At 45.5% G+C, this 19,558-nt stretch overlaps 1 protein-coding gene across 1 annotated transcript; it reads left to right on the plus strand.

Moving 5' to 3' along the window:
- Positions 1-1,374: 1,374 nt before the first annotated feature.
- CLDN7 (claudin 7) lies at positions 1,375-19,336 on the plus strand. The gene is made up of 4 exons (XM_070954760.1): positions 1,375-1,618; positions 15,645-15,809; positions 17,366-17,450; positions 17,944-19,336. Exons 1-4 carry the CDS (start codon positions 1,396-1,398, stop codon positions 18,113-18,115), a joined length of 645 nt encoding a protein of 214 aa, XP_070810861.1. The 5' UTR covers positions 1,375-1,395; the 3' UTR covers positions 18,116-19,336.
- The last annotated feature ends 222 nt before the right edge of the window (positions 19,337-19,558 follow it).

The following is a 19,558-nucleotide window of genomic DNA, read 5'->3' on the forward strand; positions in this document are numbered from 1 at the left end:
GACTCTTAGTAACTGCACAGATAGACGTCTACTATGAGGATCTCTGGCCCTAATTTGTTATTCAGGTCAGCCAAGGATGTCCCTATTGCCGTTGTAACTGAGTCTGTGAGGAAGGAGGGAAGGAAGGAAGGAGGGAGGGAGGGAAAGAGAGGGAAGAAGGAGAGAAAGGGAAAGAAGGCAAAGGATGGAAGGAAAGAAGGAAGGAAGGAAAGAGAAGAGAAGGAAAGGAAGGAGAAAGAAAAAGGAAGGAAGGAAGGAAGGAAAAAGGAAGAAAGGGAATGGAGGAAGGGAAGGAAGACAAAGGAGGGGAGGAAGGAAGGAATGGAGAAAAGGAAAGAAATGAGAGAAAAAGAAGGAAGGAAAGAAAGAAAAAAGGAAGAAAGGGAATGGAGGAAGACAAAGGAGGGGAGGAAAGAAAGAAGGGGAGAAGGAAAGGAATGAGAGAAAAAGAAGGAAGGAAAGAAGGAAAGAAAGAAAAAGGAAGGAAGGGAATAGAGGAAGGGAAGGAAGACAAAGGAGGGGAGGAAAGAAAGAAGGGAGAGAAGGAAAGGAATGAGAGAAAAAGGGAAGGAAGGAAAGAAAGAAAAAAGGAAGAAGGAATGGAAGAAGGGAAGGAAGACAGGAGGGGAGGGGAGAGAAGGAAAGAAATGAGAGAAAAAGAAGGAAGGAAAGAAGGAAAGAAAGAAAAAGGAAGGAAGAATGGAGGAAGGGAAGGAAGGCAAAGGAGGGGAGGAAGGAAGGAAGGGAGAAAAGGAAAGAAATGAGAGAAAAAGAAGGAAGGAAAGAAGGAAAGAAAGAAAAAAGGAAGGAAGGGAATGGAGGAAGGGAAGGAAGGCAAAGGAGGGGAAGAAGGAAGGAAGGGAGAAAAGGAAAGAAATGAGAGAAAAAGAAGGAAGGAAAGAAGGAAAGAAAGAAAAAAGGAAGGAAGGAAGGGAATGGAGGAAGAGAAGGAAGACTAAGGAGGGGAGGGAAGAAGGAAGGAAGAAGGAAAAAGAAAAGAAATAAAAGAAACGGGAAAGAAAAGGAAGGAAGGAAAGAGAGAAAAGGAAAGAAAAAAGGAAGGAAGGGGAAAGAAGGCAAAGGAGGGAGGGAAAAAGAGAAAAGAAGGAAAGAGGAAGGGAAAGGAGACAAGGGAAGAAAGGCGGAAGGTAAAAGGGAGAAGAGAGAAGAGAAAAAGGAGGAAGAAAGAGCGAAAGAGAGGAAGAAAAACAGCGGGGCCGGCCCCTTCCTGGCTCCGGGCGGCGGCTGCTCTGGAGCCTCCCCCTCCGGCCCTGATGTCAGCCGCCCGCCCCCCGCCCCTAGGGCATAAATGCAGGTGAGCTCACCTGGCGCGCAGGTAAAGGCAGCCGCGCTCTCTCTCTCCCTCCGCCTCGGACTTCCTCCTTCCCTCCGGCCATGGCCAACTCGGGCTTGCAGCTGCTGGGCTTCGTGCTGGCCCTGATCGGCCTGATCGCCAACCTGACGGCCACGATCCTGCCCCAGTGGCGGGTCTCGTCCTTCGCCGACGGCAGCATCATCACGGCGCAGTCCTACTACCTGGGCCTGTGGATGGAGTGCGTCTGGCAGAGCACCGGCCAGCTCCAGTGCAAGGTCTACGACTCCATGCTGGCCCTGGGCGGTGAGTGAGTGGGGAGGACGCCCACGCGGGGATGTGGGGGGGGGGCAGAAAGAGAGACACACCTGTTGGGTTTACCTGTCGGGCCGCGCCTTCGCCCTTTCGACCCCGCCGCTCGCGGATTTCAACCCGCCCGCGGGCTGGTTCGCGCCTTCGGGCGCCGCTGCCCACGCGTGGGAGCCGGGAAACCTCACCTGTCGGGCGCGCCCGGAGGAAAGAGAGAGAGAGAGAGGGAAAGAGAGAAAGAGGAAGAAAGAGAAGGAAAGAAAGAGAAAGAAGGAAAGAGAGAGAAAGACAAAGAAGGAAAGAGAGAAGCAGAGAAAGAGAGAGAGAGAGAAGGAGAGAGAGAAGGAAAGAAGGAAGAGAGAGAGAAAGAAGGAAAGAGAAACAGAGAAAGAGAGAGAGAGAAGGAGAGAAAGAGAAAGAAAGGGACGGCAAGAAGGAAAGAGGAAGAAGGAAGAGAGAAAGAAGGAAAGGGAGGGAAAGAACGAAGGAAGGAGAGAAACAGAGAAAGAGAGAGAGAGAAGGAGAGAAAGAGAAAGAAAGAGACGGCAAGAAGGAAAGAGGAAGAAGGAAGAGAGAAAGAAGGAAAGGGAGGGAAAGAAAGAAGGAAAGAGAGAAACAGAAAGAAAGAGAGAGGAGAGAGAGAGAAAGAAAGAAGGAAAGAGAAAGAAGGAAGAGAGGGAAAGAACGAAGGAAAGAGAGAAACAGAAAGAGAGAGAGAAGGAGAGAGAAAGAGAAGGAGAGAAAGAAAAAGAGAAGAAGGAAAGAGGGAAAGAACGAAGGAAAGAGAAAAACAAAGAAGGAAAGAAAAAGAAGGAAAGAGAAACAGAAAGAGAAAGAGGAGAGAGAAACAGAGAGAAAGAGAGAGAAAGAAAAAGAGGAGGGAAAGAGGGAAAGAACGAAGGAAAGAGAGAAAGAAAGACAAAGAAGGAAAGAGAGAGAGAGTGAGTAAGAGAGGCGAAAGTGATCCCCCCCTTTTTAAACCGTGAGTGGAGGGGAAAAAACACGCGAGGAAGTGGGGGGGGGAATTTTCGGATCGGGGCTGCCAAAAGAGCGCAGGGCGCGGTCCGGCCGAGATCGCGGCAGCTGGAGGGGCTCTTCGGGGGGAGAGGGGGGGGGTAGGAGAGAAAGCGGGGTTTCTCGTGGGTCGTGGGGAGCCAGCCTTAAGCAACCCACTCTGTGCATGCCCCGGGGCACTTTTGTCTCGGGGGTTTCTCCAATCCCCTCTAAAATAGCCCCCTGTCCCCTCGTGGGTGGGGGGCTTTTCTTATTCTTTTCCTACTCTCTGGAAGGCCAGCGAGTCACCATTTTTGGGTGGGTGGGTGGCATCCAAGCCACTCGAAGCCAACCCCAATACCCCCTTGGGCGACTCTTTCTCTGCGATGGTTGTTGGGGGTCGTGGGAACCTGCTGGACAGCGCGCCTCTGGGAAGTGGGGGAGGGGGTCTCCCTCCCCTCTTTGCCCTCCCCCCTTTCTTCCCAACCCCCCTCCCCATTTGCAACAAGATCCCTCCGGCTTTTTTTTCTAAAAAAAAAAGAAAAAAAGTCTTAAATTGAGATTTCTGGGATTTCCAAGGTGCTTTAAATTTAATTCCTGGTTTAAGCGATTCAGCTTTGGCAAACAAGGCGGCCCATCCCTCCCCAAACAGCCCACCCCCCTCCCCATATCCAGCATCTTCCCAATCTTTGGAATTCTTCCAAGCACCTGTTCCTGGATTTTCTACCTTCCTTAATTTTTCTTGTTCGGAAAGAAAGAAAGGAAGGAAGGAAAAAAAAATAACTTCCACTTTTTCAGTGAGTTTTCTCTCTCTCTCTCTCTTTTTTTTTCTTTCTTTCCTCCTTTCTCAAAAAACTGCCAGGGCAGGTTGGGTCAGTTGCTTGGGCCTTCTCCTCCCCTCCCCTCCCTTCCTCTCTCCTCCTCCTCCCCCCCCCTCTGGAGGGAGCCACACCTTTAAAGGCAACAAAAGGCTCAGGATGACTTTCCCCCTTCCTTCCCCTCCCCCCACCCCAGCGGTCTTTGAAGAAGGTGGGGCAAAAAGGGGGGAGGGGAGGGGAGGGAAGGGATTGCATGCTTGCTCTCTCTTGCGCAGAGAAGGCGATGGGGCTGGGCTCTGGTTTTCCCCAAACAGGGACCCTCGGTATAACACACCTGGCTGGGGCGGGGAAAGAATCACAGGTCAGGGTGCTGAAAAATCCAGGTGACCAGGTTTGCCAAATTCAAACTTGAGTTCAGAGTAGCAAATTAAGAGCTGAAAAAAAGCAGGTTCGAGCTGTGGTTTTTTTTTTTTTGCAACCTGGCCAAATTTTAAGCCCCCCCTCTCCCCGTGGACTTCAACTCCCAGAATTCCCCAGCCAGGTGAATTGGCTTGCAATTTAGTGCTATATAAAAGCAGCGTAGGGGAATTCTGGGAGTTTGTTTGTTGTTTGTTTGTTTGTTTTATTAAATTTATATACCGCCCTACTCCCGAAGGACTCAGGGCGGTGAACAGGCACAGAATAAAATACGGAAATACAAAAGTTAGAAACAATTTAAAACCAAATTAAATAATTTAGCCCAAGACAATTAAAAAAATCCCAATAATTTAAAACAAATTAAAATTTCAGTTTAAAAAAATTAAAAGGGGAGAAAAATTAAAAGAGAGGGGAGAAAAGTTGAAGTCCGCCCGTCTTAAAAGTAGCCAAGTTTGAGAAACGCTACCTTATCGTGGAGCGCTAAATTGCACCAATCGATTGATTAATTAATTTATTCCAGGAATTGGCCAGGTTTTGACAGGGATGCTACAAAAAGCCAGGTTATTTCAAAGACATCTGAAAAGTTGCCGAAATTAGAAGAAGAAAGAAAAAAAAAACACTTTTAAATGAATGAAGCTGCTGAAATTCTGAATTGGCAAATCCAGCCAGGTTGGATTTGATTGATTGATTGATTGCATTTATTAAATTTATAGGCTGCCCCTCTCCGCTATCGAGTGATTTTGGGGCGGTATTAAAAGTTGGCAAAATAACTCTTATTGCAATCCCAAAATCTCCTTCGAGGTCACCGCTGGTTCTGCAGAATCTCAGATTGGTTCTCCGAAAATTGGGAGGCGTGGGAGATTTTCTCCCGAGGGAAAAATAAACCATCATCCTCAGCAACTCCTGATTTTAAAGGAGCCTCCCTTACAAACTTGGTTTTTCTCAAGATGGCATCCCGTCTGTGCCCAGCGCAGTTCTGTCCATTGGTCCGGCGGCCAATTTTTATGCGGGGGTTCCTTTGCCAAAGAATTTAGGATTTTATCTGAATGTTGTTATTTTTAACCGGAGAATGGAATGCAGTGGGAGAGAATTGGGTGAGAATTGGGTGCCAACTCCAAAATCCATTTTCTTTCTTTCTTTCTTTCTTTCTTTCTTTCTTTCTTTCTTTCTTTCTTTCTTTCTTTCTTTCTTTCTTTCTTTCTTTCTTTCTTTCTTTCTTTCTTTTGCCCCTGCTTAGGTTGGCATTCTGCTGTAGCTTTGTTGGCCTGCTAAAATAAAAACGATAAAATCGAAAATCGAAAGAATAAAATCAAATAGAAATCCAAAGAATAAAATCAAGGAAAATAGTCCAATGAAATCCAAAGAATAAAATCGAACGGAAACTAAAATGATAAAATAAATAAAAATAGTCAAGTGAAATCCAAATAGTGAAATCAAATAGAAATCAAAATAGTAAAATAAATAAAAATAGTCCGATGAAATCAAAATAATAAAACAGAAACAAAAATGATAAAATAAATAAAAACAGTCAAGTGAAATAAAAATATAGAAATAAAGGTAATAACATGAAATAAAAGTAAAATAGAAGTAAAAATAATAACAGGAAATCAAAACAAAATAGAACTACAAAGAATAAAAGGAAACAGAAATAAATAAAATCTGTAAAACGATCAAACGTTCTCATCTGCCTATCCCAGGTGCTTGGAAAGGATTCGATAGGTAGACAAAAATGCCAAATAAAACTAATCCTATGAAATGAAATAAAATCAAATAAAAATAGTCAAGTAAAATAAAAATGTTCAAATCAAACAGACAAACAAAAAAAAAAAACTCTGGATCCCGGTGACCGATCCAGATTGGATCCTGGAAATAAAACATCATGGCAACTCTTTCGGAGCAGGTCAGGAAAGCTTCACGACATCGTCCAATAAAATAAAAATAGTCTAATGAAATAAAAACGAGAAAATGAAAATAGCCAATGAAATTAAAAAAAGATAAAATAAAAATAATCCAATGAGATGCAAATAATCTAATAAAAATAGTCCAATGAAATAAAAAATAATCAAATGAAATAAATGAGATAAACCGAATAAAATAATAATAGTCCAATGAAATAAAAAAGATAAAAGTAAAAATAGCCATATGAGCTAAAAAAGATAAAATAAAAATAGTCCAATGAGATGCAAATAATCTAATAAAAATAGTCCAATGAAATAAAAAAATAATCAAATGAAATAAACTTAATAAAATAATAGTCCATTGAAATAAAAAAGATAACATAAAAATAGTCAGATGAGATGCAAATAATCAAATAAAAATAAGACGTGAAATTTTTAAAAGGAAAATAATTACATAATAATAATAATTACAAAGAAATTTAAAAACAGAGAACGGAGCAGCGCAAAGTTTCTTCCTGGCCTCTTTCTGCGTTTCTGTGTTGTTTCTCCTCTTTGGCTTTCAAAAGGATTTTGCAAAACTTCTTGTAAAAACAAAGTTTGGCAAACGGAGCGACCTCAACAAGTCTGGTTTAGTCGTGGAAACAAAAGCCTGGCCTAGAATGAGGAAATTTGGAGGGGACCTTTTCCAGAATGGAGCAATGTTTTAATATGCATGTCGGGAAGGGTGAAGCAGGTGTGAAAAAAAAATAATAATAATCGGTCTTCGGGACTTCCCGAAGAGCCGGAGAGGAAGTAAAAAAATTCTGGTGACAGGTGTGGGAAGAAAACGGGAAGAGTTAAGCCATTATTTCCCGGGCATAAAGTTAGGTGCCAGGATGCCCGTCGCCAGTTCGGTGAAATGCCCCAGCGAGATCATTCTGAAAATTTCTCATCTCTGTTTATAAAACCAAAGTTTACACCTGATACCCTTATCGGGTTCATTACTTGGGAAAACAAACCGAAGTTTACCTTCTGGGATAAAGGCGACCTTGGGGTCAGCCAGCCAGGGCAGGAATAGGGCAAAGGACAGGGAAGCTGGAGGGTGGGGGGCGCTTGGTTTAAGAGGGGGGGGGTGGGCACAGAGGAATCCTGGACTCATTTCACAGGTGTGATCCAAAGCTGGACTCCGTTGTGCCAGGAGGGACGGTGGGAATTGGGCACAGAGGCGGGTGGGTAACGGTGCCCCCCCAAAAAAACTCACAAAAGTGGGTGTCCTTTTAAGAGAAAGGGTGCATCAGAAAAATGTGTGTATGTGTTTTGTTTTGTGTTTTGCAAAAGGGGTGGGGAAAGGAAAAAAAAATCAGGTTTTATTTTTTGAGCTGAAAATGTGGATTAAACGAACGTTCGGTTTCCCCGAAAGTTGAGAAATTTGGGGCTCCTGGAAAAAGACAGGGAGGACCCCTCCTCCTCCAAGCCGAGGAATCCTGGTTCCTCACACCGACACCCACCCCTCCTTCAACCTTTACACACGCACAAATAACAGAGACACACACACACACACACAAAAAGGGTAGCCGTAGAAAAATGTTCTGCGGTGGCGGCTCATTGGTTTCGTCGAAACGGCGCTCGCCGTCTTTGTTCAGGGTAACCGTTGCTTTGGTTTTGTGTGTGCGATGACCTTGTGCCCGAGTGCAGTTGCTGGCACACCTGCCGCAGGGGAGGGGTGATGTCACCTTGCCACCGAGGGCCCTGTGGGGCGAGGAAAGGGTGGAGCCCAGCTGGATGATGAACCATTTCCTTGGAAGGAAGAAACAGGCACAGTTGGTTTTGAAAGCATTTGGGGAGCACGGAGGGGGACGGACGGACAGGCCCCTGATTTTGGGGAAGAGGGGGAAGGCTGCCCCTTGGAGGGTCCCCCCCTTTTTCTCCCCCTGCCTGCCCCACAAGATTGGGGGTTTTCAGCTGGATTTACTGCCAAGAATTGCTACCTACGGGATTTCCTGCGGGTGTCTGCAGGGTGTCGTTAAAAATAGATAGGAAATAGATAGAAAATAGATAAATAAATGGATAATAGACTGATTGATTGATTGGATGGATGGATGGATGGATGAGAGGAAGATAGAGACATGATAGAGATGGACAGATTATAGTTGATATAGGTAGATACATATATAGATACATAAAATGGGTGGAGGATGGATGGATGGATAGATAGATAGATAGATAGATACAGTAGATAGATAGAGTTAAAGAGGTAAAGATAGATAGATAGATAGATAGATAGATAGATAGATAGATAGATAGATAGATAGAGTTAAAGAGGTAAAGATGATAGATAGATACATATAGATAGATAGATAGATAGATAGATAGATAGATAGAGTTAAAGAGGTAAAGATAGATAGATAGATAGATAGATAGATAGATAGATAGATAGATAGGATTGATAGGTAAATAGATACCTACATATATAGATACCTACATACATAAAAAGAATGGAGGGATAGATAAATAGATAGACATGGCAATAAGGCCAAGCGCTTATTTCAGGGTTCAAAAAAATATAAGACAAGGTCTTTTTTGGGGGGAAATACGGTAGATAGATAGATAAAAAAAGAAAGAAAGAGAATGAGAAAGGTGATAGATAGATAGATAGATAGATAGATAGATAGATAGATAGATAGATAGATAGATAGATAAAGCTGAGAAGATAGATATAGATGTGATGAATGGATGGATAGATACAATGTATGGATATGATAGGTAGGTAGGTATGTAGATAGATAGATAGATGATATAGATAGATAGATAGATAGATAGATAGATAGATAGATAGATAGATAGATAGATCATATAATAATAGGATTGGAGGGGAGCTTAGAGGTCATCTAGTCCAATCCCGTGCCCATGGCAGGAGATCATACTCCATTCTGGACTTCCTTTGACCTGTAGAAAGAATAACAGAACAGAATAATACAATTGGAAGGGATCAGGGGTGAAATCCAGCAGGTTCTAACAGATTCTGGAGAACCGGTAGCGGCAATTTTGAGTCGTTCGGAGAACCGGCAAATACCACCTCTGGCTGGCCCCAGAGTGGGGTGGGAATGGAGATTTTGCAATACCCTTCCCCTGCCACGCCCACCAAGCCACGCCCCAGAACCGGTAGGGAAAAATTTTGAATTTCACCTCTGGGAAGGGACCCCCCCGAGGTCCTCCAGTCCAACCCCCTTTACCCAAGCAGGAGAGAGATGATAGGCAAGGACAAAAGACAGATGACCTCATCCCAAAGGAAATAAAGTAAGCCTTTAGTCTTAGATACACATTGGAGTTTACGGCAGACATACAAACTGTCATTATAGTTTATAATGTCATAAAACTTACCGAAGCAGGAAAAGGCTTCGGACTCTCCTTGGGGGTGAGTGGGGGGGGGCTTTGTGCTACAAGCCAGGGACTGCAAACCCCCCACCCCAATTACTATGGCTGAGATGACAAGGAAGGCACCGTCCAGCATTAAAAGGGGGGGAAAAAAACACCAGGTGCTCCTATTCGATATCATTTGAACTCGATCATGAATTAATGAAAAGCTTGTTTATGTAGGCTTTGGCTCTGTTGCTTCTTTGACCTGCAATTCAGTGACAACTCAAGGAGGGGCTTCCCCCCCACACCCCAAGGTTTGAGTGTGGGTGGGGTGGCCTGATTTTGTCCCCCCTGCCCTGCTCCCCCCCTTTTTTTTTGCACCCCACATCTGCCGAGGGTTCGAAATCTTGACGTTTTCGTGTCCTTTTATCCATTTCCCACGGATATCCATTTGACCGAGAAATAATAAAACATTTTGCCTTTGGGGCTGGGGGAATTTGATTCACACAAATACTCTGAGTTTTTGCCGTGGCTCTTTTTCCACGGAGTTGTTAAGACAAGGTGCGGCTTTATAGTTGTCGTGTACAAACGGATCCTGCAAACTTTGTTACCTGGATCCGTTGCGGAGAGAGCAAAGGTGAAACTGAGCAGGGATACCTTTCCCCCATCTGGTTTTGTGTGTCTTTGTGTGTGTGTGTGAGTGACAACTCCATTGTGCTGAGCCACGCCAAGCCACTCACTGCAGCGGGCTGGAGAGGTTCCCCCTTTTTTTTAAGGAAATGAGGGTGGGTTAACCCATCAATCGTGGCTTATGTGCAACTAAACTTAAGGTTAAGTTTAACGCCTACCGTCCCTGTCCTAATATTCCTTTTCACTTACTCGTTTCATGTATTCCAAATTATGTTTATACTGTTACCTGTTATCTTATATATGCTTGACAAATAATTGATTATGATTATGATTAAACCCAGATTGTGGTGTGTGGAGCGTCTCGAGATTAATCTGGGTTTCTCAAGAAGGGAGGCCTAAAATGGCGCAAAAGTAAGAAAAGGATTTGTGGCTGTGATTGGAAAGAAGAATCAGAGAACAACAGGGATGGAAGGGACCTCGGGAGGTCTTCTAGTCCAACCTCCTGTTTCAAGCAAATGGTTCTTTTTTTATTAAAAAAAAAAAAAATCTATGGGCTGGTTTTACACCTCCAGGAGGTTGCAAGGAACGTCATTTACTCCGTCTAGGGAAGGATCAGTTTGTGCTTAAGAATAGTACAAGCCTTTCTTTGCTTTGGAATTAACTTATTTATTTTGGCTTTTCTGAGTCAAACATGGACGGAGGCGGAGAAACACGTTTACGCCTCCCGGGTTTATCCGTGCGCTTTTCTCCGCCACAATTGATTTGATTTATTTTTATTTGACTTGACTTTATTTCACACTTTGGACGTTCCAGCTGATCCTCGACTTTTAGGGCCCCAACCGACACCCCCCCTCCCCAAATTTCCCTCGCCAAGCGAGACATTGAGTGAGTTTGGCCCCCGTTTTTTTTTGCAACCTTTTCTCACCACGTTTTTTTTTTGTGTGTGAAAAAACTTTTTTCAGTGACGTTGGAACTTCGAACGGTCACAAAACGGTCGTAAGTCGAGGACCGCCTGCGTTTTTCCCCTTAATTTTCATTTTACAGTTTACTTTGTGCAGTGTACTTTTGACTGCGCTGTAGTTTACTTTACTTTTTTCAAAGTCTCGAGCCGCCCCATCTCGAGCAGGTGAGTCAACTCTTCCGTTTGCCTTTTGACGGGATGTTTTTCCTACTTCCTCGTGTAACTCATTTGCAAAGTTGCCGCTGCCCCTTTTGGGACCAGCCAATAAACAGATTTATGCCATGTAATAGGCAGCTGATGGGTCTCCTTTTCTTCATCCAGCAGGGTCTGAGGGGGTACCACCCTTCATAGTTTTTTTTCAGCTTGCCTTCGCGGCGATGGCCTCTAAAAGCGTCTTTAAAAATGTCTAAAATGATCCTGCAAAAATTGCCAGAAAACCTAGGAAAGGATCAAAGAAGCCAATGATAAGGATTGGAAAGGAAGGAAGGAAGGAAGGAAGGAAGGAAGGAAGGAAGGAAGGAAGGAAGGAGAAAGAAAGAGACAGACAGAGAGACAGAGAGAGAGAAAGAAAAGAATGAAGAAAAGAAAGATGAAAAGAAAAAAACAAGGAAAGGAGGAAGGAAAAGAGAAAGGAAGGAAGAAAAAGAAGGAAAAGGAAAGATAGAAAGAAAAAAGAAAAAGATAAAAAGAGACAGAAGGGAGGGAAGGAAAAGAAAGATGGAAAGAAAATGATGGAAGGAAGGAAAGAAAGAAGGAAGAGAAATAGAAAGATAGAGAAGGAAGGAAGGAAGGAAGGAAGGAAGGAAGGAAGAGACAGAAAGAGAGACAGAGAAAGAGAAAGAAAAGAATGAAGAAAAGAAAGATGAAAAGAAAAAAGGAAAGAAGGAAGGAAAAGAGAAAGTAAGGAAGAAAAAAAAGGAAAAGGAAAGATAGAAAGAAAAAAGAAAAAGATAAAAAGAGACAGAAGGGAGGGAAGGAAAAGAAAGATGGAAAGAAAATGATGGAAGGAAGGAAAGAAAGAAGGAAGAGAAATAGAAAGATAGAGAAAGAAGGAAGGAAGGAAAGAAAGGAAAGAAGGAATGAAAAAGGAAGGAAGGAAGGGAAAGAAAGTAGGACGGGAAAGAGAAAGAAAGGAGGAAAGAAAAAGAAATATAAAGAAAAGCAAGGAAGGAGGAAAGGAAAAAGAAAAAGAGACGAAAGGAAGGAAGGACGGGAAAGAAAGAAGTAGGACGGGAAAGAGAAAGAAAGGAGGAAAGAAAAAGAAATATAAAGAAAAGCAAGGAAGGAGGAAAGGAAAAGAAAAAGAGACGAAAGGAAGGAAGGAAGGGAAAGAAAGATGGTAAGAAAAAGATGGGAGGAAAGGAAGAAGGAAGACAGAAAGACAGAAAGAGAAAGAAAGATTGAAGGAGAAGGAAGAAAAAGAAAAAGAAAGGAAGGAAGGGAAAGAAAGAAAGAAAAAGAAAGAAAAAAAGAAAGAAAGAAAGAAAGAAAGAGAGAGAAAGGGACTTGGGAGTTAGCAAGGCAAACCCAGGACGTTGGGGGAGCACTGGGGACAGAGGGGGCTTCGCTGACCCCCAACCAGGGGGCTCCGTGTTGTGCTCTTTCCGAGTGGACGGACGGAGGCGGCCACGGGAGTGGCAAGGCGGGCGGCCAGGCAGCCTTGGGTGCCGAGTGACGGAGCCTCCGGTGACGACGTGCCACGGGGTGGCCCAGAGTTTCTGGTGCTCTTAGGGGTGACTCATGGCAGCCCCACCCTCTCTGTGGGCACCTCACGTGGCTTCCGAAGGCCCTCTCTTTTTTTTCCTTCCCTTTGAGTAGCCAAAGTTCTCCTCTTTTCCTCCCCCATCTCCACTTATCGATTAGGTTTCCAGCCTTCTTCTATTAGCTCAGCTCTCCTCCCTGCAGAAAACCAACCCTGGCAGGTAGGACAGCTAATCAATTACAGGGAGACGAATCGATGGAACGTTTGGCAGGAATGAGGGCGTTTATTTTTTCTTCCCTTCCCTCCGGGAGCTCTACGCCGCATATAGAGGGCCGCTTCCTCCTTTTTCCCCCCCCACAACAACAACCCTGCGGAGTAGACTGGGCTGAGCGAGGAATAGGCCCAAAGTCCCCTGGAGAAGCCTGGCGGCTGAGGGGGGATTCTTGAACCCGAGTCCAGCCCCATAACCACTATACCGGCTGGCTCTGTTTTTCTTCTTCCTGCCTTCCTTCTTCTTTCTTTCCTTCATTCCTCTCTCCCTCTCCTTTCCTTCTTTCCCTTCTTCCTTCCTCTCTTCCCCCTTCCTTCTTCTTTGCTTCCTTTCTTCCTCTCCCTTCTATTCTTCCTCCTGCCCTTTCTTTCCTTCCACCCTCTCCTTTCCTTCCTTCCTTCCTTTCTTCCTCGTTTCCTCCCTTCTTTTTTCTTCTCTTTTCTTTCCTCCCTTTTTTCTCCATCTCTTTTCTTTCTTTCTATCTTTTTCTTTCCTTTTTCTCTTTCTCCCTTTTTTCTCCATCTTTCTTTCTCTCTTTTTCTCTTTTTCTTTTTCTCTTTTTCTTTTTCTCTTTTTCTCTTTTTCTCTTTTTCTCTGTTTCTCTGTTTTTCTTTTCTTTTCCTTCCCTTCCCTCCTTCCCATTTTCCTTCCTTCCCTTCTTCCCTCTTTCTCTTTCTTCTTTCTCTCCCTCCCTCTCTTTTCCTTCCTTCCTTCTTCTCCTTCCTTCCTTCCCCTTTTCCTTCCTTCCCCTTTTTCTCTTCCTTCCTCCCCTTCCTCCCTCCCTCTCTTTTCCTTCCTTCCTTCTTTCCTTCCTTCCTCTCTTCCCCCTCTCTTCTTCTTTGCTTCTTTGCTTCTTTTCTTCCTCTCCCTTCTATTCTTCCTCCTGCCCTTTCTTTCCTTCCTCCCTCTCCTTTCCTTCCTTCCTTTCTCCCTTGTTTCCTCCCTTCTCTTTTTTTCTTCTCTTTTCTTTCCTCCCTTTTTTTCCATCTCTTTTCTTTCTTTCTATCTTTTTCTTCCCTTTCTCTCTTTCTCCCTTTTTCCTCCATCTTTCTTTTTCTCTTTTTCTCTTTTTCTCTTTTTCTCTTTTTTTCTCTTTTTCTCTTTTTCTCTTTTCCTTCCTTCCTTCCCTTCCTTCTTTCCTTCCTTCCCATTTTCCTTCCTTCCCTTCTTCCCTTTTTCTCTTTCTTCCTTCCCTCCCTCCCTCTCTTTTCCTTCCTTCCTTTGTCTCCTTCCTTCCTTCCCTTCCCTTCCCTTCCCTTCCCTTCCCTTCCCTTCCCTTCCCTTCCCTTCCTTCCCATTTTCCTTCCTTCCCTTCTTCCCTTTTTCTCTTCCTCCCTCCCTCCCTCCCTCCCTCTCTTTTCCTTCCTTCTTTCCTTCCTTCCTTCCTTCCTTCCTATCAAAAGAGGAGAGAAACCTCTTCTATTTATTCGCATTTATTCGCCACCTGACTCTCAGCATGGGCAAGACACCCCCCCTCCCGTGGCCGATGCCCCTTGGCACCCTTCCCCCCCTGCTTCCTTCCCTGAAATGGCGCATTTCCCTGGCACCTGTCTGTGCCCAAGGCTGGGTGCCTTAAGCCAGAACACTTGCGAAGTGTGTGCCACACCCATGCAAACACACTGCCTTTCGTGACTTTTCTGTGCTGGGAGGGGTCTGCCAAAGCTCCGCCCTCCGTGGGGGTGCGATGGGCCCCGAAAGGGGGGCTGGCAGGCATCGTGATCCCACCTCTGGGGAGAAGCGTCTAATGCGGAAGGCTGGGGTGATGGGAGGGGGTGCATTGGGGCACTGGGGGTAGATATTGGATGTCGGGATGGGTTCTGGAGAGCCAGGGATGGGTATTGGGGTGCTGGGGTGCATCCTGGAGTACTGGGGTAAGTATTGGATGCCAGGATGGCTATTGGGGTGCCAGCGAGGGGTATTTGAGTGCTGGAGTGGGCATTGGGGTGCCGAGCTGTATATCAGGTGCTGGGAGTGGGCATTGGATGCCGACGGAGTTGGTTTTTGGGGTGCTGGGGTGTTAATTGGAGTGCCAGGTTGTGTTTTGAGGAAGCGGGGTGTCTATTGGGGTGCCAGGGTGGATTTTGGAGAATAGTGGCTCTCCATAAGAGTGGCACGACTTGGGAGGCCAAGAGAGACCAGCTTACAAAAAAGGGGGTGCTGGGGTATCCAGAAAGCAGTGCCGGTGACCCCCGTTCCTGCAGCCAAGCCTCCCGGTTGCCTCATTCTCAAACCTTTTAATCAATCAATCAATCAATCAATCAATCAATCAGAACAGACTTGGAAGGGACCCCGGAGGTCTTTAGTCCAACCCCCTGTTCAAGCAGGAGACCCTATCCCCATTCCAGAGAGGCGGCTGTCCAGTCTCTCTTCTTAAAAACCTCCAGTGACGAAAGCACCCACAACTTCTGGTGGCAGGCAGTTCCACTGGTTAATTGTCTTAAGTTTCTTCTTTGTTCCAGGTTGCTTCTCTCCTTGGTTAGTTTCCATCCGTTGCTTCTTCTGCCTTCAGGTCCTTTGGGGAATAGGTGGACCCCGCCCCCCCCTCTTCTTTGGGGCAGCCCCTCAAATACTGGAATATTGCTATCACGTCACCCCTAATTCTTCTTTTCTTTATCCTGCAACCGTTCTTCCTACGTTTTAATCTCCAGGCCTTTTAATCATCTTAGTTGCTCCTAGCGTGACTTATTATATATATATTTTTGGTCTTTTAATCCCTTGCGGGGTGGAGTCTGGGCAATTGAATGGAGCTGAGTGTTTTACTGGCCGGATGCCTTTCTTATCACCAATGAGGAGTTTTGTTCAGCAGATATATTCTCACCGAGCCCAAAGAGAGAAATATCTGCCGCTACCTAGGATCGAACTCACAGCCTCCTGATTGTGAGGCGAGAGCTCCACCTCTAGGCCACCGCACCACACTTATTACAGTTCTATACACCCCTCCCCGAATCCGGCTGCTGACCCCCTCTGACCTTCTGGCTCTGTCTTTCTTCCCTGCAGCTTCCATACAAGCCACCCGGGCGCTGATGGTCATCTCCATCGTCCTGGGAGTGATCGCCATTGGCATCGCCACCATGGGCATGAAATGTACCCGCTGCGGAGATGACAACAAGGTCACCAAGGCCCGCATCGCCATGACCGGCGGCATCATCTTCCTGGTGGCAGGTGAGTTGTCTTCCCTCCGTCTTCCCGTCCCCAACCTGGCAGGGACGCGGCCCGTTGGCATGAGATCAGTGGTGCCGGATTCTGCCGGTTTGGGCGAATCGGTATGTCAGGTTTTGATGTTGTCTCAAATAAATTGCATTTCCAAACAGATAGTCTTTGATGAAATCTTTCATTTATTAAGCACGACAATCTGTCCCCGATTATGTCGAAGCCAACACTGACTTCCTGTTCCCCAGTTCTCTGCGTCTCATTGGCCATCTTCCAAATCACTCTCCCCATATCTACTACTTCAGCTCCCAGGAATGTCCCCCCTCCCATCTCATCTCCTAGGGGATATTATCTTCAGGGAAAATAAGTAGGTGAAAAGTCAAGCGTCCTCTTGCCAGCTGCCCCCTCTTCTCCTCCTTATGTCAGCACTGGAACGAATGTAGTTTGGAGTGCTGACATGGTAGTTAAGTTGATGGCTGGCCTTGGCCCGCCCCGCCCCTTCCAGGAGTCCCCATGCGCCACATTTTGGCTCCCAGGGGGTGCAGGAAGCCGAGAGAAAGATGTCAAAAGGATTTTGTGGTTCCTGGTGTTTTTTAACAACTGGTTCTCTGCCCTAATGACCGGCTGGGTAGGCGTGGCTAGGGGGTGGTCATGTGACTGGTGAAAGTGAGTGACATTGAGTTGGCCACACCCACCCAGGTTTTGTGGCTCCCGGTGTTTTCTTTTCTGTGGGAAACGAGTCCAAATGGCTCTTTTGAGTATTTAAGGTTGCAGATCTCTGCTCTAGCACATTGCAAACCATGGTTTACCGCCCACCAGCTGCATTCGCACAACCAGCTCCCTCTGTTAACCCATGTGCTGAGTTTGTACTGAAGTCTTATAATTTTAAATACTGGATTTGCCCAGCCTGATGAGCGTGACAAAGGAATAAGCACAACCGCAGATCATTCTGATACGTTTTTTACCGGGTTGAATCTAGCTACAGGTAGTCCTTGATTTATAACGGTCCATTTAGTGACCGTTCAAAGTTACGGCGGCACTGTTTTTCACAGTTCTGAGAGAATGGCAGCCTCCCCGTGGTCACGGGATTAAAATTCGGCCTCTTGCCAAGTGACTCCTATTTACGACGTTCGCAGTGTCCCGGAGTCACATGATCCTCGTTTTGTGACCTTCCGGCGAGCAAAATCCATGGCGAAACCGGATTTGCTGAACCACCGTGTTAATATCTTAAAAACTGCCCAGATTCACTGAACGACCGTGGCCAGAAAGGTCGTAAAAGGAGACAAAAGTCGGTGAAAAAGTGTCTGACTTAGCCACAGAAATTTGGGGCTCAATTTGGTCATAAGTCGAGGACTTCCCGTATAGGTGGCGAACATATTTTAGTCCTTTTTTTTTTTTTTTTTGCAAGCCCGAAGTAGACCCTGCTGGTCTCCATAATGGCAAACCATCCAAAATATCAAATTTATTCGCTGCAGTTCCCAAGTTTATATCAACCTCCGGGCAGAAAGCTATCAAACCAAGATCAAACCAAGTTTTGTGACTTTCCTTTTATTCTCCACCTTGCTTAGGTTTGGGTTCCCTGGTGGCTTGTTCCTGGAGCGCGAACCAGATCGTCCAAGATTTTTACAACCCCCTGTCCCCCATGAATAAAAGGTACGTTGTCCAGAGAAACTGGGGTGGAGGGGGTAGACGGCCCCCGCAAATGTGGTGCATCTCGCTTGCAACAACTTCCGGACCGTAAACCGAGATTCACTTCTTCTAGCCCCGCCCCTTCCTCCCTGGCCCTGCCCACTTGGAGTGTGCCCCTTTTGAGATGGGGTCCCTCCTACCTCCACACCCCACCTCTGGCATTTCCTCGCACCCCCCGACCCCCCCCGTCTTGCTGCTTCCAAGACAGGACGAGAACGTGGGAAAAACACCGGAGCAAGGTGATGTCCGGAGAGCACCCAATAAATGCTCCGGGGAAGAGTTCTTTTCATCTAGAATTCCCACACCCAGCAAATTCTTTCCCCCCCCACTTCCCGGCTACAGAGAGAGGCAAATGGGGAACTTTGTGAGGAGGGGGTCTTAGGGGGTGGAGGGACCTCTCCGGACACCCCACCCCCGTTATTTGCCATCTGACGGTAAATCTCCTTTTCTGCCGTAGGTACGAATTTGGCCCTGCCATCTTCATCGGCTGGGCAGGCGCCGCTTTGTCGTTGCTGGGGGGCGGGATGCTCGCCTGTTCGTGTCCAGGAAACGAAGCCGGGTACAAAAATCGCCAGTATCCCGCAGCGATGCCCATCTCCAAACCCCCCAGTAGCCGAGAATACGTCTAGATGCCCAGGCCACTGCCAAGACCCATGTGCCACTGAGCCTGGAACAGTTTGGATTTTGCTGCCCAACTGGGCATCTAAGACTTTTAAATCCCACCCCCCCCCCCTCCTCGGGGAGCCTTTTACTCTGTTTTTATTATTCCTTCGATTGAATCAGTTGATTTTTTTTTAACATTAAAAAAAAAAATAGGGATCCTATTTTAATTAAGCGATATTTTAATATTTTCATTGGGGATCGGGCCCTGAAGGGGAGGAGGGTGGGCATTGTTAACCCCTTGATGTATTTTCCTCGGGCTGCCCGGAAAGATTGGAGACGGAAGACTTCCGCCAATCCTTTCGACCCTGGGGATTATGGGCTTTGGCGTCCAGCGCATCTGAAAGGTAACGAGATCGAGGAAGTGCTAGTAAGGTTTTCTGGGTAGGACTCATCTTCCCCTTTAATAAACTGATCCACCGGGAGAAGATGGTCTTTGGGTGGCCCTAACCGAAGGTCAGATTGATCTAAAGAAAGCCCCCAACCACCGGTGGGGATTTTCTCCCCCACTCCCCAAATTCTGAGGAATTGGCATTGGGGATCTCTGCTACTTTCGACCCATAGAATTGTCACAGTCACCGGAATTCTCTGGCAGATGTTTACAAGACTGGCATCTTTTGGGCAGGGAATTTTGACCCTCCCGTCTCGTCTCACCCAGGGAAAGGGGTCTTCCTCCTTCTCCGTGGGGCAGCCCAGCGCAAAACTCCTATAGCTAACTCTTGCCAAGCCGGTCGGAGACTTCGAAAATGGTGTAAATATGTACATTCGCTGGGGAAACCTTGGGTTAAGCGAGGGGCCGTTTGATGCGAGCCTGTCCCTTTAAAAATACGGATCATTTTTTTTTACCCCGTCCTTAGATTCTCCCAGTAAATAGGGTTCCTGGCTTTTATTGCAAAATCATAAAAAAAAAAAAAATTGGGGGGTGGGGGGATTACCTTGAGTTAAGGGATTTGCTTGCTTGGATAGATTTTGACCTTTTTTTGAGGGGGAGTTTGGAGGAAGGGAGGAATTGAAATTGGAATCGGAAAGGAGAGTCAAACTACTCCTTAGAGTAAAACCTAGCCTTTATTTAAAGCACTGATTACTTCAGGTGCTGTGTGCATTTTGTGTATTTTTTTTTTAAAAAAAATTGTATTACTGGGCAATTGATATTATTATTTTTTTTTTGTATATAATAAATAACTGTTTTGGACAAAACCTTGGCCTCATTGTAGAGTTGATTGTAATGAAATTGTTCGGTAAACCCTCTAGATTAGATTAGATTAGCAGAAGTCAACTTGGATAATAATAATAATAATAATAATAATAATAATAATAATAATAATAATAATAAAATAATAATAATAATAATAATAATAATAGGAATGTATATTTAATACTAGATGTTTTGACGCGAGAATTGTATTTGCACA

Source organism: Pituophis catenifer, unplaced genomic scaffold (assembly GCF_029215685.1).
Source record: "Pituophis catenifer annectens isolate HBS135680 unplaced genomic scaffold, rPitCat1.0.hap2 SCAF_15, whole genome shotgun sequence".
In the NCBI taxonomy this organism is placed as follows: Eukaryota; Metazoa; Chordata; class Lepidosauria; order Squamata; family Colubridae; genus Pituophis; species Pituophis catenifer.

Bases quoted from the DNA above. Each gene is read 5' to 3' on its own strand.
- CLDN7 (XM_070954760.1), top strand. From the start codon at position 1,396: ATGGCCAACTCGGGCTTGCAGCTGCTGGGCTTCGTGCTGGCCCTGATC. The intron at 15,810-17,365 runs GTGAGTTGTCTT...CACCTTGCTTAG, and splicing joins CATCATCTTCCTGGTGGCAG to GTTTGGGTTCCCTGGTGGCT. The intron at 17,451-17,943 runs GTACGTTGTCCA...TTTCTGCCGTAG, and splicing joins CTGTCCCCCATGAATAAAAG to GTACGAATTTGGCCCTGCCA.